The following is a 26,495-nucleotide window of genomic DNA, read 5'->3' on the forward strand; positions in this document are numbered from 1 at the left end:
TAACTGATTCAAGTATGTTGAGACAGATCCTAATTTGTATGTCAAATGTTATGTTCCTTTTGATGGCATAGAATGCTTTTCTTGCCTTGTCTCTCAGCTCGTTCACAGCTTTGTGGAAGTTACCTGTGGCGCTGATGATTAGGCCGCAGGTATGTATAGTTTTTGTGTGCTCTAGGGCAACAGTGTCTAGACGGAATTTGTATTTGTGTTCCTGGCAACTGGACTTTTTTTGGAACACCATTATTTTTGTCTTACTGAGATTTAGTGTCATGGCCCAGGTCTGACAGAATCTGTGCAGAATATCTAGGTGCTGCTATAGGCCCTCCTTGGTTGGGGACAAAAGCAACAAATCATCAGCAAACAGTAGACATTTGACTTCAGATTCCAGTAGGGTGAGTCCGGGCACTACAGACTGTTCTAGTGCCCTCACCAATTCTCTCTCTCTCACACACACACACACACACACGCACACCCCTCCACCCACCTATCACGAGGTCCCCAGTGCCTAGGAGTGTCAGTGAAAGTGATTATGTCTGCGGCAGGCTGGCTGCTTGCTGGACTGCAGCAGCGGCTGCTTTGGTTGTCCGAGTTTCTCAATGACAAAACAAATCAATCCAGTCACCCTGAAGAAGAGGAATGGCCCAGCGATAGTGCTAGCCGTCAGAACAGTGAAAACCCTAAGCCGATACACGTCATCGATTCAGACAGACATTCCGGCAAAAGTTATTGGCTGAAGTCGTTAAATAACTTCAGGAGTGATAAAAGGGTTATCTTAGTATAGAACCTTAGAAATAATGTTCAGGCGGACACAGAGGCTGTCTTACCACTAAACTCGCTAAAGTTCATTGAAAGTTTGATTATCGCTCATGTACTTTACTGTACTGTAATGTCTACAGACCTCACACTGACTTGTAAAAGAAGTGATTCCTGAAATGTGTCTCTTTATAAAACCCGACACTCTCTTACCGGCTGTGTTATAATGGCGCCAGACAGGAATTGTCTCATAGCCCTCTTGGCTGAAAGAAGGCTTTCATCATTGTCTGTGTCCCCTGACTCACTCGGTCTGGCATCTCAGACATCACAATACCAGCATTGTGAGGGATCGTCCTCATCCTCGTCTCCTTCTTTTTCTTGTCCTTCCCTCACTCTGTATCTAACATCTTGAGTTAAGTCTGCTGTGGCTGGCTCGTTGACTGCCAAAACAGTGTTAGCATAGCTTATTAGCCTCGCTAATCCATCCTAATGACGAGATTTTGAAGTCCACAGGGCAGAAGTTGTATCCCCAACCTCTGGAGTTTAGCTGCCAGATTTCAGACCTGGGTTCAATTAGTATTTGTTTTCTATTAAATACTTTGGCTGGGCTTGCTTGAGCTATGTCTGGTGCAATAAAATCAATGAAATGGTCCCGGAAGTGCAAACGCCTGCCTATGTAGCACTCAGGGTAGGCTCAATCAAACGCTCAGTGAGTTAGCCAAGCCTGCTGTAACTATGAAAAAGAGAAACAAATAGGGCAGTTTCACAGTAAGTCACTATGGAGGAGAGGGAAAGGAGAGATTTGCTGCTTGCAGAACCGCTTGTATTAAATGTTGAAATGGGAGAAGTGAGTTGAGGAACTCTCCAGTTGTCATGTTTAATTCTTTCTAAGACGTTGGGGGGTAGTGAAGACATCAGTGAAATAACACAAATGGAATCATGTAGTAACCAAAAAAGTGTAAACATTTTTATTTTTTTATTTACCGTTTATTTAACTACGCAAGTCAGTTAAGGACAAATTCTTATTTACAATTTTTTATTTTATTTATTTTTATTTCACCTTTATTTAACCAGGTAAGCCAGTTGAGAACAAGTTCTCATTTACAACTGCGACCTGGTCAAGATAAAGCAAAGCAGTGTGACAAAAACAACAACACAGAGTTTACACATAAATAAACATACAGTCAATAACACGAAAGAAAATAAAAAATTGAAAAAATCTATGTACAGTGTGTGCAAATGTTGAAGAGTAGGCAATAAATAGGCCATAGAGGTGAAAAATAATTACAATTTAGCATTAATACTGCAGTGATAGATGTGCAGATGATGATGTGCAAGTAGAGATACTGGGGTGCAAAAGAGAAAGAGGGTAGGTAATACTATGGGGATGAGGTAGTTGGATGGGCTATTTACAGATTGGCTGTGTACAGGTACAGTGATCGGTAAGCTGTTCTCACAGCTGATGCTTAAAGTTAGAGAGGGAGATATAAGACTCCAGCTTCAGAGATTTTTGCAATTCGTTCCAGTCATTGGCAGCAGAGAACTGAAAGGAAAGGCAGCCAAAAGAAGTGTTGGCTTTGGGGATGACCAGTGCAATATACCTGCTTGAGCACGTGCTACGGGTGGGTGTTGCTATGGTGACCAGTGAGCTGAAATAAGGTGGGGCTTTACCTAGCAAAGACTTATAGATGACCTAGAGCCAGTGGGTTTGGCGATGGATATATAGTGAGGGCCAGCCAACGAGCGTACAGGTCGCAGTGGTGGGTAGTATATGGGGCTTTGGTGACAAAACGGATGGCACTGTGATAGACTACGTCCAGTTTGCTGAGTAGAGTGTTGGGGGCTATTTTGTAAATGGCGTCGCCGAAATCAAGGATCGGTAGCATAGTCAGTTTTACGAGGGCAGTATGAGTGAAGGAGGCTTTGTTGCGAAATAGGAAGCCGATTCTAAATTTAATTTTGGATTGGAGATGCTTAATGTGAGTCTGGAAGGAGAGTTTACAGTCTAACCTGACACCTAGGTATGTCCTACAATGACGGCGTACCAAAAGGCCTCCAGTAGGGACGGGGGCTGGGATTCATTTTTTAAATAAATATAGGACAAAACACACATCACGACAAGAGAGACACCACAACACTACATAAAGAGAGACCTAAGACAACAACATAGCATGGTAGCAACACATGAAAACACAGAATGGTAGCAACATGACATGGCAACAACATGTTAGCAACACAACATGCAGCAGCACAACATGGTAGGAGCACAAAACATGGTAGAAACACTATTGGGCACAGACAACAGCACAAAGGGCAAGAAGGTAGAGCCAAAAAACATCCCGTGAAACAGCCACAAATGTCAGTAAGAGTGTCCATGATTGAGTCTTTGAATGAAGAGATGGAGATAAAACGGTCCAGTGTGAGTGTTTTTTGCAGCTCGTTCCAGTCGCTAGCTGCAGTGAACTGAAAAGAGGAGTACTCAGGGATGCGTGTGCTTTGAGGACCTTTAACAGAATGTCAAAATATATTTTAGATTTTAGATTCTTCAAAGTAGCCACCCTTTGCCTTGATGACAGCTTTGCACACTCTTGGCATTCTCTCAACCAGCTTCACCTGGAATGCTTTTCCAACACTCTTGAAGGAGTTCCCTCATATTCTGAGCACGTGTTGGCTGCTTTTCCTTCACTCTGCGATCCAACTCTGTCACGTCCTGACCAGTATAGGGGTTATTTGTTATTGTAGTTTGGTCAGGATGTGGCAGAGGGTGTTTGTTTTATGTGGTTCAGTGTGTGTTTTGTGTATGTGTTTAGGTAGAGGGGTATTTGATTTATTAGTCCGGGGTTTGTTAGTCATTGTTCTATGTTAGTATATTTCTATGTTCTATCTAGTCTTTTGTAGTTCTATGTTTAGTTAATTGGGGTTGGACCTTCAATTGGAGGCAGCTGGTTATTGTTGCCTCTGATTGAGGGTCCTATAATTAGGAGTTTGTTTTTCATGGGTTTTTGTGGGAGATTGTTCTTGTTTTGCTGTTTGCCTGACAAGACTGTCAAGTTCATTTTGTTTTGTATACGTTTATGTGTTTTCCTTCTTCACCAAATAAAAAAGAAGATGAGTGTACATTTTCCCGCTGCGTCTTGGTCTCTACCCTACGACACCCGTGACAAACTCATCACAAACCATCTCATTTGGGTTGAGTTCAGTTGATTGTGGAGGCCAGGTCATCTGTTGCAGCACTCCATCACTCTCCTTCTTGGTCAAATAGCCCTTACACAGCTTGGAGGTGTGTTGGGTCATTGACCTGTTGAAAAACAAATGATAGTCCCACTAAGCGCAAACCAGATGGGATGGCATATCGCTGCAGAATACTGTGGTAGCCATGCTGGTTAAGTGTGCCTTGAATTCTAAATAAATAACAGACAGTGTCACCAGCAAAGCACCCCCAAACCATCACACCTCCTCCTCCATGCTTCACGTGGGAACCACACATGCAGAGATTATCTGTTCACCTACTCTGTGTCTCACAAAGACACGGCGATTGGAACCAAAAATCTACAATTTGGATCCTTCAGACCAAAGGACAGATTTCCACTGGTCTAACGTCTATTGCTCGTGTTTCTTGACTCAAGCAAATCTCTTCTTATTATTGGTGTCCTTTAGTAGTGGATTCTTTGCAGCATTTCGACCATGAAGGCCTGATTCACGCAGTCTCCTCTGAACAGTTGATGTTGAGATATGTCTGTTGCTTGAACTCTGTGAAGCATTTATTTGGGCTGCAATTTCTGAGGCTGGTTACTCTAATGTACTTATCCTCTGCAGCAGAGGTAACTCTGGGTATTGTCCTGGAAATTCATATTGAGAGAGACTTCATTTCTTCAAACAATAATCTTTATTTAATATCAATTCATTATTGCAATAATGAGACTAGACAACCACACAGTCTTGATTGTTGGCCCGAGTAGCCTAACCTTTATAGATCTTTATAAGGCTGATCTAAGAATGCTTAGTCATGGTTGGTTCCACCCCTCGCATGCAGATTGGGGCATCATAAGCCACTCTGGGTTCATCCTGTTGTTATCTGCACAGTGGGTGTTGTCTTAACCCAACCCTGGCTTAGTTTCCCAGGTGCAAGGATTATTTTTGAGACAATGAGGGATTGTTCTACTCCTACGCTATCTCTAGTAAAACACAATCTTGTCTATGTAATGCAATCTTTAACTCATTTGTCAGCTCAAGCCATCTCTAATAACCATATGCCCAGATTAGCTGCAGGGAACTAGAGTGGAGACCATAAAAACACAGCATTAGTAGGTCAGAAATGTCTTACTATTAGTTAAATATTATTTGTTAACCATTCATATGAAATAAATCAGATAAGTATGGAATTTTTCTCTCACAGTCTTCCTTTCCTGTGGCATTCCTCATGAGAGCCAGTTTCATCATAGCGCTTGATTGTTTTTGCGACTGCACTTGAAGAAACTTTCAAAGTTCTTGAAATATTCCGTATAGACTGGCCTTCCGTTCTTAAGGTAATGATGGACTATCGTTTCTCTTTGCTTATTTAAGCTGCTCTTGCCATAATATTGACTTGTGTCTTTTACCAAATAGGGCTATCTTCTGTATACCACCGCTACCTTGTCACAACACAACTGATTGGCTGAAACGCATTACGAAGGAAAGAGATTCCACAAACTTTTAACAAGGCACACCTGTTAATTGAAATGCATACACGTGACTGACTACCTCATAAAGCTGGTTGAGAGAATGTCAAGAGTGTGCAAAGCTGAGGGTAGCTACTTTGAAGAATCTAAATAATATTTATATTTGTTTAACACTTTCTTGGTTACTACATGATTCCATATGTGTTATTTCATAGTTTTGATGTCTTCACTATTATTCTACAACGTGGAAAAAAGTAAAAATAAAGAAAAACGCTTGAATGAGTAGGTGTGTCCAAACTTTTGACTGGTACTGTGTGTGTATATATATATATATATATATATATATATATATATATATATATATATATATATATATATATATATATATATATTTTATTTATTACATTTTTTACACGTATTTAACCTCTTTTTTTGGGTAGGCACAAAACTACCTTCATACTTCCATAGGTTTTTTTTAACTAGTCCCGTGACAGTTGTGGGGGTCATAGAGTAAAATGGAGAACACCATCGTGTTTGTGAGAATCTGCCATTGGGTTGTTTGGGTGGTTTGTAAGTCAAACCGTTCGGACGCTACAGATGTTTTTGTGATAAGACTGATTTTCGGGATGTCTCCTGGTCTGACAACCACCGCTCTAAGTCTGGCAACTTTCACCGCAGATGCGGAAGTGCGACGCTGGCGGATTTTGCTGGTGATTTTTTTTGTTATGTAACTTTAATTTACACACCGGTGCGTCAACTGACTCTAGGGGGTTTTAAAATCATTTCAGTGAACCCTCAGATTTCAGCTGGTCCATTTTTGTTGCTGACTTTGCAGTATCTCTGCACTGCCTTGATAAGACAGAAGAAATTTGAGCTTGTGCTTGGACTGGGAATCTTTCTAACACGACTCTAAAAGCACTACTTTCAGGGGACAGTGTTTGGGCTTGTGTGGGTGTGTGTGTGTGTGTGTGTGTGTGTGTGTGTGTGTGTGTGTGTGTGTGTGTGTGTGTGTGTGTGTGTGTGTGTGTGCGTGTGCGTTAAGAGCTGTGGTAAGACTGGGTGTGCGCTCTGGGACAAGAGCCCACTCTCTTGCTGTCTCTTCACCCTGTGTCGAAGAGGTGTTTTCAGATAGCGGTTTCACAGTGTGCCACCTTTCCAGCATCTATCCGATGACAGCAATCATCATGGTCTATGTACCTATCAGAAAAAGCTGCAGGAAAAAAATACACCCGAAGACAGCTTAACACACTATCCAGAGTTTTAACACCTAATACTTTACATTATGAATGGAGACACCCAGGACAATGTAGACAGTTTCTATCATCAAGTCTGTCAGGAATTTGCATTAGTCTGTAGGTGTCTAGTTTATCCCTTGTTTTATTCCCTTCATCCTGCAACTTGAGATCTCCCAGAGTGCCATTGTGAATAATTGAGTTTGCTAAACTATGAGTCATATTCACACAAACAAACGCCACACTTCTTTTAATGTCTACGGTTAGTCTTTTGAAAATTCTAGGCATATAGACCTTGAGATGCTAAATTCAACGTGAAGGGAGTGAAGTGTATTTTGAATTGTAAAGCAGTGTAAACTATCATGGACACATTTTCTTTCCAAGAAATCCAAAGAAAAGCTAGACAGCATCAGTATTCAAAGACTAGTGTGTAATATATTTATTCACATTCAAAGTCCCTATAGCATTGTTGGGCGTAGTCTTTGTCAAACCTATCAATATAAAACTAAGCAGTATGCCTTTGTATGCATAATTTCTCTTTCCCACATTCATGTGGGGTCTATGATTGCTAGCAGCTGACAATACTAAAACCAAATTGTCTCTATCTATCCCCCTTTCCCTGTAGGTGGTGTACAAGAATAACGACTTCAAGCTAGAACTTTCCCGGCTAGCTATTGAGCGGGACCCTAAGATCAGCCTGAACGGAGATCTTGTTTTCCGCTGTGAGGATGTGGCCGCCCTGGACCCCGTCACCTTTGAGTCCCCAGAGTCCTTCATCGCCCTGCCCAAGTGGAACACCAAGAAAACAGGCTCCATCTCCTTCGACTTCCGCACCACAGAACCCAGCGGCCTGCTCCTGTTTAGCCACGGGCGCACCCAGGGTCCTAAAGAGCAGAAACCAGGTCGGGACATGAAGTCAGACTACTTCGCCATGGAGCTGTTGGATGGGTTTCTCTACCTGCTAATGGACATGGGATCTGGGAGTATCAAGCTGAAGACCAGTAATAAGAAGGTGAACGACGGGGAGTGGTGCCATGTGGACTTCCAGAGGGAAGGGAGGAAAGGTGAGGATATGAACATCTATAAAGCAGTACATCAGTACTTTTCTACGTTTATGACATATACATGTACAAGCTAGGAAGCCATTGCAACAACTATACATATTTCCAGGTACTCTTATGTTGCGGAGATGTACACATAAATACAGACTATATACTGTATACCAGTGGAGGATTTTGAGGGGAGGACGGCTCATAATAATGGCTGAAACGGAGCAAATTAAATGCCATCAAACACATGTACACCATATGTTTCAACCCGTCCTCCCCAATTAAGGTGCCACCAACCTCCTGTGATGAAAACTCATTCTCCGTCATCCACCTGTTCTATTTCTTATCTTCCTGTCCTTCAGTCCTGTCTAAAAGCTGTTCCACACACCTTTCCACCCCTTCTGCCTGCCTCTCTCTGTCCTGTCTTAAAGCTGTTCTACACACCTCTCAGCCCTCTCGGCCTGCCTCTCTCTCTGTCCTGTCTTAAAGCTGTTCTACACACCTTTCCGCCCCTTCTGCCTGCCTCTCTCTGTCCTGTCTTAAAGCTGTTCTACACACCTGTCAGCCCTCTTGGCCTGCCTCTCTCTCTGTCCTGTCTTAAAGCTGTTCTACACACCTGTCAGCCCTCTCGGCCTGCCTCTCTCTCAGTCCTGTCTTAAAGCTGTTCTACACACCTCTCAGCCCTCTCGGCCTGCCTCTCTCTCTGTCCTGTCTTAAAGCTGTTCTACACACCTCTCAGCCCTCTCGGCCTGCCTCTCTTTCAGTCCTGTCTTAAAGCTGTTCTACACACCTCTCAGCCCTCTCGGCCTGCCTCTCTCTCTGTCCTGTCTTAAAGCTGTTCTACACACCTCTCAGCCCTCTCTGCCTGCCTCTCTCTCAGTCCTGTCTTAAAGCTGTTCTACACACCTCAGCCCTCTCGGCCTGCCTCTCTCTCTCTGTCCTGTCTTAAAGCTGTTCTACACACCTCTCAGCATTCTCTGCCTGCCTCTCTCTGTCCTGTCTTAAAGCTGTTCTACACACCTCTCAGCCCTCTCTGCCTGCCTCTCTCTGTCCTGTCTTAAAGCTGTTCTACACACCTCTCAGCCCTCTCGGCCTGCCTCTCTCTCAGTCCTGTCTTAAAGCTGTTCTACACACCTCTCAGCCCTCTCGGCCTGCCTCTCTCTCTGTCCTGTCTTAAAGCTGTTCTACACACCTCTCAGCCCTCTCGGCCTGCCTCTCTCTCTCTGTCCTGTCTTAAAGCTGTTCTACACACCTCTCAGCCCTCTCTGCCTGCCTCTCTCTGTCCTGTCTTAAAGCTGTTCTACACACCTCTCAGCCCTCTCTGCCTGCCTCTCTCTGTCCTGTCTTAAAGCTGTTCTACACACCTCTCAGCCCTCTCTGCCTGCCTCTCTCTGTCCTGTCTTAAAGCTGTTCTACACACCTCTCAGCCCTCTCGGCCTGCCTCTCTCTCAGTCCTGTCTTAATGCTGTTCTACACACCTCTCAGCCCTCTCGGCCTGCCTCTCTCTCTGTCCTGTCTCAAAGCTGTTCTACACACCTCTCAGCCCTCTCTGCCTGCCTCTCTCTTGGTGCTGTCATATCCATGTCTTCTCTCCTAGTACTGTCCCCTGAGGGATGTGCATGATGCACTTAGGCACTTATGTTTTTGTGTGTCTGTGTGTTTGTGCATGTGTGTGTGTACATGTCTGCGTTCTTGCATGTGTGTGTGAGAGAGAGTGTGTGGGAAGCCTCCTCATACCTCCTAACTAATCCCCATGTTGGGATGCTCCTATAGGGAGTCTCTCTGATCGCACTCCTGTCCTTCCTGTTAGAGCGTTTTCATTGACAATTTAGAGTGAGTGGTAAATCACAGCCAAGAGGAGCCCAGGTCTCATCCACTCTCAACCGTGCTGCATACTCCTGGGTCATTTCCCCTCCAGCCAATCGATTACAGCCTCAACACAAACACACAAGAACATACAAAAGCACTCAACACATACACTCAAACACGGTCACACACACACACAAAGTCGCATGCAAGAAATAACACTTGCAGGAAAACACACAAGAGTACCAACACGTAAACACACATTACCTTGCCTGATGCTTCAATTGCACTCACACACACACACACACACACACACACACACACACACACACACACACACACACACACACACACACACACACACACACACACACACACACACACACACACACACACACGACATCATGTATATACCCCCTTATCTCTCCTCTCTCCTCCTCCACCTCCTCCTCCTCCTCTCCCAGGCTCCATCTCAGTGAACAGCCGCAGTATCCCCTTCAACTCCAACGAGGGCAGTGAGATCCTGGACCTGGACAGTGACATGTTCCTGGGGGGTCTCCCCGAGTCCCGCTCTGACCTGGTGCTGCCCCCCGAGGTCTGGACCGCCCTGCTCAACTACGGCTACGTGGGCTGCGTCCGCGACCTCTTCATCGACGGCAAGAGCCGCGACGTGCGCCGCCTGGCCGAGATCCAGAGCTCCCCGGGGGTTAGCAGCTTCTGCACCCGCGAGCTGCAGAAGAGGTGTAGCAGCACCCCCTGTGGGAACGGAGGCCTGTGTAAAGAGGGATGGAACCGCTACATCTGCGACTGCACCGGCACCGGCTACCTGGGCAGCAACTGTGAAATCGGTGAGGAGTGGCTGGGAAACGGGGAAGAACGGGGCAGTGGGGAACAGGTGGTGATGAAACAGACTGGGGACATTTGGTGGCAGCGGTGGGATCGGTGGGGAGACGATGTCAGAAGTGGGGTCCGTGGGGATTAAGTTCCATTTGGTTTCATGCTTACAAGCGAGCTAACCCTAGTCATAATACGCTTAGATGATGAGGCTATATTGACTTACCCTGATGCCACTCTAAAGCATCCACCAGCTGCAGTGTGCTAAAAGGAGCTATGCACTTGGGGATGGGTGGCATTTGGTCCTGCGTTGGCTTGGCAGGGATGGGGAGCGAGCTGACTGAACTGGTGGGAGGCTGGGGGAGGCTTGTGGAGCTCGGTAGAGCGACCATGCTTACTGTCACCATCTGGGCTTGTCACGTATATCCAGGTGGTGCGAGGCTGCTCTCTCTGTCTGTCTGTGCGTGGGTGACACAACCAGCTAGCGACTACATATGTCTGATCCATTCTAATTAGCTGTAGGCTGTTGGCTGTGTCGTAGCACTAAAGTAAAGCATGTAACATCTCCTTCGAGACCCAGGTGAAATGCAGTGGTGTGACGTAAAAATACATTGAAGTACTATCTTAACTTGACTAATTATAGTTTTGAAAAGTTTTACTTTTACTTCACTACATTCCTAAAGAAAATAATGTACTTTTTACTCCATACATTTTCCCTGACATCCAAAAGTACTCATTACATTTCTAATTCTTAGCAGGAAGGAAAATGGTCCAATTACACACTTATCAAGAGAACACATGGTCATGCCTCCTGCCTCTGGTCTGGCAGACTCACTAAACACACATGCTTTGTTTCTAAATGATGTCTGAATGTTGGAGTGTGCCCCTGGCTGTAAGTACATTCAATTAAATAATCTGTTCTGCTTAATATAAGGAATTCAAATTATTTATATAATTTACATTTACTTTTGATATTTAAGTATATTTAAAACCAAATACTTTTAGACTTTTAGTAGTATTTTACTGGGTGACTTTCACTTTTACGTGAGTCATTTTCTATTAAGGTATCTTTACTTTTCCTCAAGTCTGACAGTTGGCTACTTTTTCCACCGCTAGAAATGGATGCACAACTCAGGGATGCTGTGTTGTAGGCTTATCAATGGTAACAAGAGTCTGGATTGAAATCAAGGCAGTGAAGGACTGAACATCATCGAAAGAACGGGTCAGTTTGTACCAGTGAGGTATAATGTTTGTTTCTGATGAGCTGTGTTTTTTTGTTGTGGTGCTTCACTGCCCTCTAGTGTGTTTATCTTATACTGCAAGTGTATGAAAAAGAGTTACACAATATTGTGCTTTGTTGACACTTGTCTGACCAGGGTGGTCTAACTCAATATTAGTGTTTAAGTAGTGGGACTTGATCTTCAATAATACAGTGAGATTGGAAACTAACCTTTTGAGTCGGACGTTTTATTCAACAGCAAATAGTTGTTTGCCAAAAGGCGATATGCTTTGTGTTAAAGTGGATTTCAGTGGCTTGACCAGTAGTATCATTTAGTAATTTAGCTAATTTAGTTTGTGCACCAAACCATATGCATCCAAAATAAAAGGGACGTACCCAGTCATGGTGAATCAGCCTAGCCCACGGCAACATGTTTTTACCCACATACAGAGAGACCTCCTTAGGCAACCTGTCAATCATCTCTTCAGAAGGGATCTACGTGAAGTCAGCTGCAGGGGTTTGCTGTTCATGTCTATGATGTTATCTACATCATATCTTCTGTTAGTTGTATTAGAGGGAAAGGGGGGATACCTAGTCAGTTGTACAACTGAATGCATTCAACTGAAATGTGTCTCCCTCATTTAACCCATCTGATTCAGAGAGGTGCGGGGGGCAGCCTTAATCAACATCTACATCATCAGCAACCGGGGAACAGTGGGTTAACTGCCTTGTTCAGGGGCAGAACGACAGATTTTTAGCTCAGAGATTCGGTCCAGCAACCTTTTGGTTACCAGCCCAACGCTCCTAACCGCCAGGCTACCTGCCCCCCTTAGTGTTGTTATAACACTTCACTTTACTGTCCTCTCTAGTCAAAGAAAAGACACGCTGCTAACCTTGGAAGACCTTTCTGCACTGGGTGTCAATGTGTGTGTTGGGAAAACTACAATATCAGATCTGTAATCTCTGGTTCTGTTGTTAAACGTCATGACGTGTCACTCCATAATGTAACTGTCTGTCTGTATCTGCATCTGCTCATGTGTGCATGCTTCTTACATTCCTCTCCATAACCCGCCCCCTGACAGAGGCGACGGTGCTGAGCTACGACGGCAGCATGTACCTGAAGATCCTCATCCCAGGCACCATGCACACCGAGGCAGAGGACGTGGCGCTACGGTTCATGTCCCAAAGGGCCTACGGCCTCCTCATGGCCACCACCTCCAAAGAGTCCGCCGACACCCTGCGGCTAGAGCTGGACGGTGGCAGGATCAAGCTGACCGTCAACCTAGGTAGCCCATGGCAACCCCACCATGACAACCTCTGGTTTTCTCTTAACCCCTTCCATCAAGCTCCTTGTCCACCCTGTAAACTTGAGCCTTTGTCTGTCACTGCAAGCCTGCCTCCTGTCTCTGCTTCCCTGGTTAGACCTACTCCTGTAGCCTCTCTGCTCTGTTTCTCCCCTGGTCCCTATGGAGATATCTCTAGCTAAAGGAACATAAAGGGGTTTGGTTGTTCAGACAGTCTGCCAGTAGAGGGTGCTATAGAGAATGTTAAAGTCTGAGACATTATTGTCCATATATACTCTAACATCTTTCTAAATTAGTACAAAAAAGAAAGACTGGAAACGATGATATAGAATAAGGAAACAGAAACATATTATTCTACAGCGCTAAGCCTTAAAGGGATACTATCTACTTCCCCAGAGTCAGGTGAACTCGCCAATACCATTTGTATGTCTCTGCTTCCAGTATGAAGGAAATTACAGATAGTTTTGTGAGCCAATGCTAACTAGCCTGAGTGTAATGACTGGAAGTCTATGGGTATCTGCATGCTAGCAGATACCATAGACTTCCAGTCATTGCACAAACGCTAATTAGCAGTTGCGCTAGAGCTAGTTAGCGGCTTCCTTCAAACTGCAGACATAAAAATGGTATCCATGATTCATCTGACTCTGGGGAAGTAGATAAATGGCTTCATTGCCAACATCCAGAAGTATCCCTTTAATATTAGTCTATAGTTTGGACTCCTGGCAGACTGTTGTGATCTAAGGCAGTGATGGTGCCCGCCCCTTTACCTTCCATCTTCTAAAGGGAGAGAGCAGGAGCCGGGGAGAAACGGGGCCCAGGTGCACCCTGGGATACAGGAGTGTGGGCCACCAACTTAGTGACAGGAGGTGGTGGTGGAGAGGATGGTTCCTCCAATAATGCCATAGCATATTCATCTATCTCTAGCTTACCCTTCTCTCTCCCTTTCACTCTCTCTCTCTTTCACTCTACTTTCCCTCTGACTCTTTGTTCATTTCACTGCCACCCTCTCGCTCTGGCTCTTGATCATCTCTCTCTCTGGCTCTCGATCATCTCTCTCTCTGGCTCTTGATCATCTCTCTCTCTGGCTCTCGATCATCTCTCTCTCTGGCTCTCGATCATCTCTCTCTCTGGCTCTCGATCATCTCTCTCTCTCTGGCTCTCGATCATCTCTCTCTCTCTGGCTCTCGATCATCTCTCTCTCTCTCTCTCTCTCTCTCTCTCTCGATCATCTCTCTCTTTCTCTCTCGATCATCTCTCTCTCTGTCTCTCTTGATCATCTCTCTCTCTCTCTCTCGATCATCTCTCTCTCTGGCTCTCGATCATCTCTCTCTCTGGCTCTCGATCATCTCTCTCTCTGGCTCTCGATCATCTCTCTCTCTCTGGCTCTCGATCATCTCTCTCTCTCTGGCTCTCGATCATCTCTCTCTCTCTCTCTCTCTCTCTCTCTCTCGATCATCTCTCTCTTTCTCTCTCGATCATCTCTCTCTCTGTCTCTCTTGATCATCTCTCTCTCTCTCTCTCGATCATCTCTCTCTCTCTCTCTCTCTCTCATCTCTCTCTCATCTCTCTCTCATCTCTCAACTGGCCAAGGCTCAGAAGATGGAACTTTTCATCCCTTCAATGGCCTGTATGTCTGCGGCCCTTGGATCAAACAGTCAGAGAGACCGGCTCAGAGCCCAGTGTTGTCCCACAGCTACACACAGCTACACCCACAAATCCACAAACACACACATGCATGCACGCACACGCAGTCGGAGGTCCTGTGACGGCAATGCTGCTCAGCCCTGCGAGCCTCAGCACCCACACATACCCACATCCGCCTTGGCCCAGAACAATCGCGCCCCCCCCTACTGAAATGCTAATCCATAGTGCTAATGTGTCCAAATGAACCAGATATTGGTTTACCTCCTCCTATTAGCTGTCTCCCTAACGTATCCAAATCCCACATTGCCCAGAGGTGTCAAATCCACATCAACATTTCTATTCATAGCTCATCTGGAGGAAATTAATTGGGGGTGGAATCATTATAGAATCAGAGGATGATCTTGGAGATATGTGTTATTGCTTACCATTAAGGCCTAATTAAAGATGAGTTAGTTGATCAATATGAAACGGTGTACAGGGACACACTTTGCACTGATACTGTCGATTTGTGATCAGGGATGATGACACTGCATGATCAGATTATCAATCTACAATTAGATGGCTTTAAATCAATCATTCTGCGTTCTGTGACTAAGACACAGCTGCTTAAATTACAACAATGCTCTAATACTTGCTTTCTTTTTGGACTTTTTAGTCCAAACTCCATGAAATCACATTAGTTAACATACAGTACACCTCACTCTCACAAGCTGTGGACAATTTTGTCTTTGAGGAATGAATAATCACATTCATATCTGCAGTCGCAATCCTCCCCCCTATAACAGTGAGCCTGGTTCCTGGCTGTTTGAGTCATCTATTCTGTAGCGGTTGACAGCTCGAGACCACTCCTCAGCCTCAGCCACACGCACACACAGCCTGTCGCCACCAGAGGGAATAAGAGACCACTACCTCAATAACAGAGCTCGGCCATTTTACAATGCTCTATCGGAGGACATGCGTTTCAGAGGAAGCTGTGTAGAATAAAGACGAGTGAAAAACAATGTTGAGGGCATATTCTAGCCTAGCTCTTAGTACATCCAGATGTAGAAGTGTGCGCTTGGCTTATTGTGGCTGGGGTGTGCAGATCACCCTTTCCTAATATTGCTGCTGTTGGTTTCCATACCCAAGGGGCTACAAAAGGCAAGCTGTTTCTAACCCACAACCACAAAGCCATGGAGCCATTGTTTGCACATGGTTAAGCCATTTCTGATAAAAGCTACTAGAGGGAATAGGAATAATGACATTCTTTCCCTGACTCTCTAAATGACCTTGACTAACCTGTACCCCAGCACATTGACTCGGTACCGATACCCCCTAGATATAGCCTTGTTATTGTTATGTACGTTTATTGTGATACTTTTTGATTGATTCAAATATTTATTTTTTACTTTAGTTTATTTAGTAAATATTTTATTAACTCTATTTCTCGAACTGCATTGTTGGATAAGGGCTTGTAAGTAAGCATTTCACAAATGAAATTAGATTGGCTGTATATGCAGCTTGAAATGACATGCTTGTGACAAATGATGGTGAATGGACTATACCATTTCTATGTTCAATCGCACACATCCTACATGTAGCGTTTCCAACCTTGATGTATTTATTATTTTATCTAACGGGTAGTCCATCACAAGCTATCAAGAACCTGATTAATGTATAATGTACATTTATCATCCTCAACCTATTGAATGGGCATTGTCCCCTTGCCATCAAGTGGGCCGACAGTGATATATATATAGAGAGAGAGAGAGAGAGCTTTATTGTATCAAGGATTGAGTGAATGGCTTGCCTTCTGTAGTGCATTGGGACTGGGTGGGTTTTGAAGGGTGGATGGTGGGAGGGGTGGATGGTGAGGGGATGATGATGGAGGTGTGGGAAAGGGTGATCCTGACTCGTAGCTCTGTCCCCGGATGGTGGCCCCTAGCAAAATGCTTGGTTGTCTGCAGAATGTACCTTGAAGGATGTAAAATGTTATTATCTCTCTCTCTCTCTCTCTCTTTTCTTCTTCTTTCTCTCCTCTCTCTTTTTTTGATTTGATCTCACCATCTCGCTCTCTCTCCCACCAGATTGTATCAGGATAGACTGTAACCTCAGTAAGTGGTTCTTTGCATTTTTATGACTATATCTATATTTTTCTGCTGATTGTATCAACAGTCTTCTGTTCAATGTGTCCCTTATAAATGTTTTCGCCGTAATGCATTTGAGTCAATCAATCCAATCACATTTATTTTGTGAAGCCCTTTTTACACCAGCCCTTTTTTTAACAAGTGATTGCTATCTCTCTTTGTCATCTTTGCCATTTTTTTTAATCAACCCTCTTTGGTTATACAATACTCTATCTTATCATCTGCGCTATTTATTCTGCCTCTGAGACCACACTAGGATTTTCCTTTTTAATTTCATGATATAATTTTCTTATAAATCCCCTCTTATTTCCTTCCTTTTTTTCTTCTGTCTATTATTTCCCCCCTTTTGTCCTTTTGACTGTTCTTTTCATTCTATTCCACCCTACTCATTTCATTAATGGGATCGTTCCATGAAATGAGTGCCTCCCTTCGATATTTGAAGTAGACCTTGTGCACAACTATAGAATGTTAAAAGCCTGTTATATTAAATGAAGTGCCTTTTAATATAGACCACATGGAAAATTCAATAAATATAATTTTCTATATGAATAAATACTTGCTAAAGTGGCTTCTAGGAACATGTTAACCCATTTAACCCCACGTTTTAACCATCATTGTAAAGCCCCAATTGTTTTATTGCTTTGACAAACTCCTTTCAGAAGACTATTCTTTATTTAATGTGTTTAGTTAATCATTTTAAGGTCAAAAGACCCTTTCCCTCATGTTAACATCAACCCTGTTATGTGAACTGAATTCTCATTTTAATATGGTTAAACTAATATTCTTTTTTTAAGAAACATTGAACATCCAATAGCCAAATCGTAGTGTAAAAGCAGGCGAGCTGGTTCTACTCTTTTTGCCCATTTTCTAGTGTTTGTGGTGGAAAACTGAGTGGATTGAGCCTAACATTTCAACCCTGTTACCCAAGACAATTTAACAATTTAAATGTTTTTGTGAAGCTTGCATTCAATTGCCCCTCCTTGTTGCACACAACAAGCCTATTTTCCCCCTGTCACAAGGGGATTTATGGGTGACTTAAGATGAAGTCATCAACCCTGTTACAGTCAACCCTGTTACGGTCAACCCTGTTACGGTCAACCGTGTTACAGTCAATCCTGTTACTTTATTTGGCGCTTAATAGGCACTTACTATAGTCTTTTCTATTTGTTTTACCTCTTGAGATGGGCAATTTTGTTTTTTATTCATTTGAACATGTGCAATTCATGACCGAATGTTCAAATTAGGTGAAATCAAATAAAAAACATTTTTCACCAAGTTACGCTACTCAAAAGACACCTATTGGTGGAACGACCCAATAGCTTTGTAGACATATCTCTATCATTTCCCTTTCCAATCTACACACTTTCACTTTCTCTGCCCACAGACTCCCACACTGGTGAATTCCCAACTACCATTGGGTGTTCATTTAAGTCAAATGAACAGGGCTGTTTAGTTGATTAGTTTTACATGTGCTGGTGTTGGAATGCATCATGTGAAATCACTATATGTAATGTGAAGTTACTGCCCTCAGTACTGTAAGTCACTCTGGATAAGAGCTTCTGCTAAATGTCTAAAATGTAAATATACAAATGTAGACTCCATTGAGGGCACAGCCCCCTATAGTAGACAGACATACATCATTCATGGGAACAAACAAAAGTATTTCAACGCATGCTGAGAGAACGACAGAAAACTGTCACTATTAACATGTCAACAGACAAGGTAAGTGAAGGCCCCACTATGACTAAGGAGAAACCTGCTGTGTGTGCGAGTGCCTGTCTGTCTGTCTGTCTGTCTGTCTGTCTGTCTGTCTGTCTGTCTGTCTGTCTGTCTGTCTGTCTGTCTGTCTGTCTGTCTGTCTGTCTGTCTGTCTGTCCGTCATTGAGTGCACAAATGTCTACTTTTTTTATGTGCCAATATCTATATGTATCTATATGTGTATGTGCTACAAGCATTCCACATACGCAGCAATATATAGTGCCTTCATCAAATATTCACATTTTGTTGTGTTACAAAGTGGGATAAAAATGTATCTAATTGTCATTTTTTTGTCAACGATCTACAAAAAATACTCTCCATTCCGTAATTTTTTTATCCTGAAAAACTCCCCAGTACTTAACGATTACAAGCATATCCATAACACGATGCAGCCAGCACTATGATTGAAAATATGGAGATTGTTGGATTGTGTTGGATTGGATTTGCCCCAAACATAACACTTTGTATTGAGGACTAAAAGTTAATTGCTTTGCGACATTTTTTGCATTATGACTTTAGTACATGGTGCAAAACAGGATGCATGTTTTGGAAAATGCTTTGCTTTAAAAATGTAACGAGTACTTTTGGGTGTCAGGGAAAATGTTTGGAGTAAAAAGTCCAGAATTTTCCTTAGGAATGTAGTGAAGTAAAAGTTTTCCAAAATATGAATAGTAAAGTAAAGTACAGATACCCTAAAAATTTAGTTTTACTTATGTACTTTACACCACTGCTGAGCAGATTCCTTCCTCTCCAGCAACTGAGTTAAGATGGATGCATGTATCTTTACAGTGACTGGTTGTGTTGATACACCACCCACAGTGTAATTAATAACTTCACCATGCTCAAGGGGATATTCAATGTCTGCTTTAAAATAAAATACAACCAACTGTACCAATAGGTGCCCTTCTTTGAAAGGCATTAGAAAACCTCCCTGGTCTTTGTGGTTGAATCTGTGTTTGAAATTCACTGCTCGACTGAAGGATCTTACAATTATCTGTATGTGTGGGGTACAGAGATTAGTTAGTCAATAAAAATAATGTTTAACACTATTATTGAACACAGAGTGAGTTCATGCAACGTATTGTGACTTGTTAAGCAATTTTTTTACTCCTGAACTTAAATAGGCTTGCCATAACTAAGGGATTGAATACTTATTGACTCAATACATTTCAGCTTTAGATTTTTTTATTAATGTGTAAAAAAAAAAAAAAAAATTCTAAAAACAATATTCCACATTGTGCGGTATTGTGTGTAGGCCAGTGACAAAAAAATGTGCAATTGAATTCAGGCTGTAACACCAACAAAATGTGTAAAAGTCAAAGGGAGTGAATACTTTCTGAAGGCCCTGTATTCATGCCATCTCCACCAGCATACTGAAAGAGTCATAAGATGATGAATAGCCTCATTCTCTCTATTGCTGCTGGCATGACTCACTTTGAAATAATGGGATGGTTTGAACTAAACATACTGCAACCAAGCCAACACTAGATGTCATGATAACACATGGAAAAGTCTTTGTCTCTGGAAAAGAGAAGGATTTAGGAGGATTATTTTTCTCCAGCAGAGGGCATACACACAGACATCTCTTGATCAACAAGCGAATGGCCTATTTTCCGCTGCATTGTGTTTCTGAGTGGGAGGTACAGTACAGTAGTTTGAGGGAATTCTCCTGGTTATTTTCCCTCAGACGATGAAAGAAGTGGATTAGCCTGTGGAAACTCAACTTGTTCTACTTAGCTCAGACTCAGTCATAGATCTGCTATACATTTACACAGACAGCCCAATTATTATCTTTTGCCCAATTATTGGCAAAAACGATGATCTAACTGGTCAAAAGAACAATTAGTGGAAAACATTTTTTGAATTGGGCTGCATATGTAAATGCAGCCATGCTCCAATAACAGGCCCCTCAAATTCAAATCTGGACCTCGAAGCCAGTTTCACTGCTTATTTAAATTCTTCCCCTCTAATCTGGGACTGATTTAGACCTGGGACATCAGGTGGGTGCAATTCATTATCAGGTAGACTGAAAAGCAGCAGTAGTCCAGACCTCGTAGGGTAACATTTGAATACCCATGATTTAGCCTATATGCCAATATATCCTTCTTCCCTTAGTTATATCCAGTAACCCACTGATAGGCTGCATCCCAAATGACACCGTGTTCCCTATACAGCACTTTTGACAAGAACCCTAAATGGAATTTGATGCCATTTAGGGTTAAATCTAATTTTATTGGTCGCATACACATGTTTAGCAGATGTTATTGCGGGTGTAGCGAAAAACTTGTGTTCCTGCAGACATAATGGCAATTATTCCCTATGTGAATTGGGGTGAGATTCTTCCCTACACTGTAAGTGATATCCTGTAACCCAATGGGCGTGTTTTGCGAGGAAGTGAATCAGAGTTGGCCAGCCAGGTTAGTTTGGTCGTGTAAGTGATGTATCAATATGGAGGGTGATATTTAACCACCTAACAGCACCTCCCACTCTGCAATGAGATGTGTTGTGACATATGGTGAGCAATGTGGCTCTCTCAAGACCCTTCTGTTAATGTCACGCCCTTTGTCCCATCCACTTGCACACACACGATCCAAGGCACACACATATTTGCGCATGCAGTAGAGTATAGGCTCATAAGCACACACACACACACACACACACACACACACACACACACACACCTTATAAACTGGGTGGTTCGAGCCCTGAATATCAGACCGTATACCACGGGTATGACAAAACATGTATTTTTACAGCTCTAATTACGTTGGTAACCAGTTTATAATAGCAATAAGGCACCTCGGGGGTTTGTGCTATATATGACCAATATATACCACACACCCCTTTGTGTCGTATTGCTTAAATATAGGTATACAACTTACTGTATACACATGTAAGTGGTACATATGTATAAAGATTCATATGTTGTATGTGTCATAACATTTTTATCTATTGGGTCCTTATCGAGAGCAACACTTAACAAGACATCATGTACTATAATTGTGACGCTGTATAAAATCAGTTATGATAGTAGTCCACACTACAGTAGAGTTCATTGCATGTTTGGACATGTATTGACATCGCCATGTATAATAGTTTCCTTTCACCCAATGCTCCGATGAAATTAAATCATCTTCTAAGGCAATTTAATGCTTGAGTGGCGGTCAGAGCTTTAATTCAATGATCTTTTCATACCCAGACTATCTTCTGGGCCAAATTCATTCCAAGCAGCCAACTGTTGAGGGGATGACATGTATTAGGACTCTTGTCTTAATTTCTGCACCCATTTCAATGAGCTGCATTCTTTATGAAATGAACGTAATAGCTAGAATTATGTCAGCGATGTTTGTTTGATTTTTGATGATAAACTTTGGTTAAATGACAACTGGTTAGGACAGTTGTAATGTGTCCTATGAAACGTCCTGTGTTACTGGATATGCAACGTGCACACAGACAGAGAAGACACTTCATAGGATAGCTACACTCAGGAACTGAGGATATGACATCACAACATTACCGAGGCACGTTTTGAAGATTGGAAAAGCATGTTCGCAAATATCCATGTGTCCTCCGCATACGTGTTCTCATTTCATTTTTACACATTTTCCGGCTCGCTGCATGTTTAAATCAGAAATGAACCAAATACCTCTTCAAATGTTAAACAGAAATGACCTAATAAAGTAGAGCTTTGAAGCACATCAACTTCAAAGGACTACATAATCAGCGTATTTTCCTAACTAGAGCTGAAACGGAATGAGCGTGAGCGTGTGTACATGCATGTGGTTACATAGCCTATCAGTGGACGTTTTTCAAAACGCCCTTTCCAAGTCTGTCGAAAGCTACCCCAATAGTAAGGGAAAACTAGTCTGCGGTGAAATTACAATTCATCAATATTGCTTATGTTCCTTTGTCAAAAACCACCAAAGTGAACAAAATATGTGCCCAGTTTTCCACAAGGGTAATACGTAGACTGAAAGGCCAGTCTGAAAGGGTACCAGTCAGTATAATGGAGCATAAGGTTGACTGTGACCTTACAATTAGAGGGAGATTACATTTTTGGGAGTGCACTGAGTGTACCCGCCTCAGTGTTTCGCCAGTCTGGAAGTTTCTTCTGCTCTCTCTGTCAGACCCATTACTTCACACTATTCACCCAAAATAGAGAGCAACGTAGAGAAAGAGGAGAGCTGGAGGAGAGAAGACAAATAGACCAACAGTAGCTCAGAGATACAGAATGAGGTGTGAGGACTGAAGCAGAGAAATGACAACAGATGAGAGAGAGAAATAGAGGGAGAGAGAAATAGAGAGAAAGAGTGACAGAGGGAGAGATAGAGGGAGAGACAGTGTGTCACATACTAAAAGACAGAAAAAGGTGCTGGTGGTGGAACTAAAAGTGACGATAATTTAAGGAGGGTGGCACGACGCCCATGGAGTATCTCTCCCCTTGACTTATGGCACCAGGGCACCCTGCCCACCAGTCCTGCATGGTGCCACCCTGCCCACCAGTCCTGCATGGTGCCACCCTGCCCACCAGTCCTGCATGGTGCCACCCTGCCCACCAGCCCTGCATGGTGCCACCCAGCTCACCAGCCCTGCATGGTGCCACCCTGCCCACCAGCCCTGCATGGTGCCACCCAGCCCACCAGCCTTGCATGGTGCCACCCTGCCCACCAGCCCTGCATGGTGCCACCCAGCCCACCAGCCTTGCATTGTGCCACCCTGCCCACCAGCCCTGTATGGTGCCACAGAAGATTCCTTACCTGTCCCCATGTCGTACCATTTTTCACTACCCTAATGGCTTGGTAAGATGGTATACAACTCATCTTCTTGGGTGTGTCAATACTCATCCATGGCTTCCTTTCCATGTATACTTTTAACACAAACAAGTGAAAGGATTTAATAGGCTTTCAACATATGTGACTGGCCATTTTAGGCCATGCCAGATCAGTGATCATGGAGATGAAAACACAAGGAATGGAAGCCACTTAACAGCAATGAGATGCACCCCTCGTCTCTTAGTATTCAACTTGCATGGTGATATGGCAGCCCATTCAACCCAATAGGCTGACAGAGAGACAGGTTAAATATAGGCTTGTTATGGGAGGTGTAATGAGAGGAGCAATAGCACATTGATGCTGTCTGGGTTCATACTCCCTTAGCAGAATGATGGGGTCTCCCAGGGCAACGCTGCTGTTGCATACTGGGTGACCTGGTCCAAATCAACTAAATCCACCAGGAGAGGGAGAGAGAGATGAAGAGAGAGGGAGCTGAAGAGATAGAAAGAGGAAGTTAGAGAGATGAAACGATAGAAAGAGGAAGATAGAGAGATGAAACGATAGAAAGAGGAAGATGGGGAGGGAGATTAATTAGATGAAGGAGAGAGGTGAAAGAGAGCGAGAGATTCATTTCTCACCTCCTTCACTATTAAGATCAATCGCTCTTCCACTGGACATCTCCCCTCCCTTCATTGCTAGGCTAGATAACAACAGATTTGATCTCATCATGCATGCGAACAGGCACCACACACCTTACAGTGAAGGTGCAGGTGTTAGAGAAGCAGTCTGATAACAACCCACCTGGCCCTCCTCTCTGTCCCTTATCGTGATAATTGGCCTACAGGGTCATGGATAATGGATAATCATGGCTGGGGGTCACACTCTATGTGGCCGCCTCTCCCATCCCCCTCCCTTGCATCCCCTGGCAAATCAGGCCATGTTTTGGCTGCTGGGGTTGTTTTGCTGTGGTGGCAGGATGCGACAGTGTCCTCAACTGACTGCCAGCCTAGCCTACTTTCCCCAAGATGGAGAGATGAGAGAGGAGAAAAGGTCTGCTCTGTTTTCAATATGGAAATAGATGAGAGGGAAGAGGGTGAGATGGAGATACAGAGAGAGAGAGAGGTATTTTCTGTGAGGATGGGGATCTGAGAGGATGGAGCAAGGGAGAGAGTAGGGTAGAGCGAGAGGTGGTGGAGAGAGGGGGGTAAAGAGAGGGGGGTAGAAAGAGGGGGTAGAGAGAGAGGGTAGAAAGAAAGCAAAACAGAAGAAGAGGGGGAGAGAGGGGGAATGGACAGAGAGAAATTGAGAGCGTGAGAAAACAGAGTGAGAGCCGGAGAGCATCTTGTCTGGCTGTCTTCTTGTGTTTTAATCACCACTCTCTGTTGTTCATCACATCTTTCATCTCAGTGGTTGCGCTAGCTGTTAGCAGACTGGCGCCATTACAACTGGCTGGCACACACACCCTTCATTAGATCTGAGATGGGCCCCGCTCTCCTTGGATATCATAGTAAATATGATATCATAGGCTAAGGAGACAAATACGATCAATGTCAAAGACAGCCTGATCCCCATATCTGGGAAGAAGCAGAGCCAAGTGATCATCTCATGCTATAGAAACCACTTCTCAACCATTTCAGCAGTATATCACAACAAAGCCTTCTATTGCTGTAGTACTGAAACAGAGAGAGACATGCCCAGATGGGTTGCAAGTCTGTCCATTGCACATCATAGAATGTCCATCACCATCCACCCTCTTAACAAATGTTATTCACCAGATGATGAAACAAGTCAATAGCATTTTTATTGTCCCCTCCATAACAATATGGACCCTGTTTAATGGCTAGCACCGTATTCACGAGAATAGGGCTTATTTACAAGTTCAGCATGCTATCCCCCACAGCTTTGCCCAAAAATGGTTTCCAATTTAAATGGTGCTGGGGTTCATTTTTAACCAAGCCATTCCACAATCTGAAAGTCAATGAGGTAGGTTAATAACACAGTTCATGGTCATGAATCATGAAAATGTTCCCAGGGTCTTTAAATAAGCTGTTAGTTGCATAGCCCTGCTACCTCCATGAATTCAATTTAAGGCCTGTACAAAAAGAAAGGGCTACGGTGTGCATGCAGTCATTTGAGCTATTGGGTATGGAAATAGGTTAGATGAATACTGAATGTGTAGCGGGTTCAGTGGAAAACATTTGTATCTCAGAGAAAGAATTTACATACTGTAGTAGAACAAATAGTAATACAAAATCCATATCTGAATATCCTGTACATCGTTCAAATCTTAAAGAAATCTCTATATTTTGATGAACGACACCAATGGACATTTGGATAATGATGTCGGTGTGCAGATTTGCTTCCATTAGCTAGGTAGTTCTTTGTATGTAGGTTGAGTCAGTCATCACTATCTCTCTCTCTCTCTCTCTCTCGCTCTCTCTACCTGTCCCTCTACCTCTCTCTCTCTCTCTCTCTCCCATCTCTCTCCTTGTCCCTCTCCACCACCACCTTTCTGTCTTCTGTATGTGACACACTGTCTCTCCCTCTCTCACCCTCTCCCTCCCTCCCCCTCTCTCCCTCTCTCACTCTTTCTCCCTCTCTCTCCCTCTCTCACTATCGCTCCCTCCCTCTTTCTCTCTCTCTCTCACTAAAAGACACCGTACACTTCCTTATTCAGTACAGTATTTACTCCAGAAACTAGCTTCTCATAGATACATTGTAATGCCTTGCTGTGAGATGTTAGCTGTTAGCCTGTCCTCCTGCTGTCTGAACAGGGGATGAGTAATCAACTGTGAAGGTTGTTGTGGAACAAACAGCCATTAACCTATGACATCAATGGCCATGATTAGCTCGCCGGGACTGGACACATGGAGGGAGGGAGGGTGTTGGGGTTGTGTGTGTGTGTGTGTGTGTGTGTGTGTGTGTGTGTGTGTGTGTGTGTGTGTGTGTGTGTGTGTGTGTGTGTGTGTGTGTGTGTGTGTGTGTGTGTGTGTGTGTGTGTGTGTGTGGCCTGCCCTGCTTATGCCCCCAGTTGGTGTGGCCTGCCCTGCCTATGCCCCCAGTTGGTGTGGCCTGCCCTGCTTATGCCTCCAGTTGCCCTGCTTATGCCCCCAGTTGGTATTGCCTGCCCTGCTTATGCCCCCAGTTGGTGTGGCCTGCCCTGCTTATGCCCCCAGTTGGTATGGCCTGCCCTGCTTATGCCCCCAGTTGGTGTGGCCTGCCCTGCTTATGCCCCCAGTTGGTATGGCCTGCCCTGCTTATGCCCCCAGTTGGTGTGGCCTGCCCTGCTTATGCCCCCCAGTTGGTGTGGCCTGCCCTGCTTATGCCCCCAGTTGGTATG

General features: G+C 43.8%; 1 protein-coding gene across 7 annotated transcripts in view; it reads left to right on the plus strand.

Moving 5' to 3' along the window:
• LOC106608688 (neurexin-2) overlaps positions 1 to 26,495 on the plus strand; it is a 1,106,898-nt gene that overhangs the window by 562,578 nt on the left and 517,825 nt on the right. For 4 of the 7 annotated variants that reach the window (XM_045721574.1, XM_045721570.1, XM_045721571.1 and 1 more), the window contains 4 exons: positions 7,269 to 7,707; positions 9,963 to 10,346; positions 12,634 to 12,837; positions 16,566 to 16,592. In XM_045721574.1, coding sequence (XP_045577530.1) covers positions 7,269 to 7,707; positions 9,963 to 10,346; positions 12,634 to 12,837; positions 16,566 to 16,592 — 1,054 coding nt within the window. The remainder of the gene's footprint in view (positions 1 to 7,268; positions 7,708 to 9,962; positions 10,347 to 12,633; positions 12,838 to 16,565; positions 16,593 to 26,495) is intronic. The other 3 variants (XM_045721575.1, XM_045721576.1, XM_045721573.1) reach the window with 1 other exon arrangement.

The sequence above is a fragment of the Salmo salar genome, chromosome ssa07 (assembly GCF_905237065.1).
Source record: "Salmo salar chromosome ssa07, Ssal_v3.1, whole genome shotgun sequence".
Classification (NCBI taxonomy): Eukaryota; Metazoa; Chordata; class Actinopteri; order Salmoniformes; family Salmonidae; genus Salmo; species Salmo salar.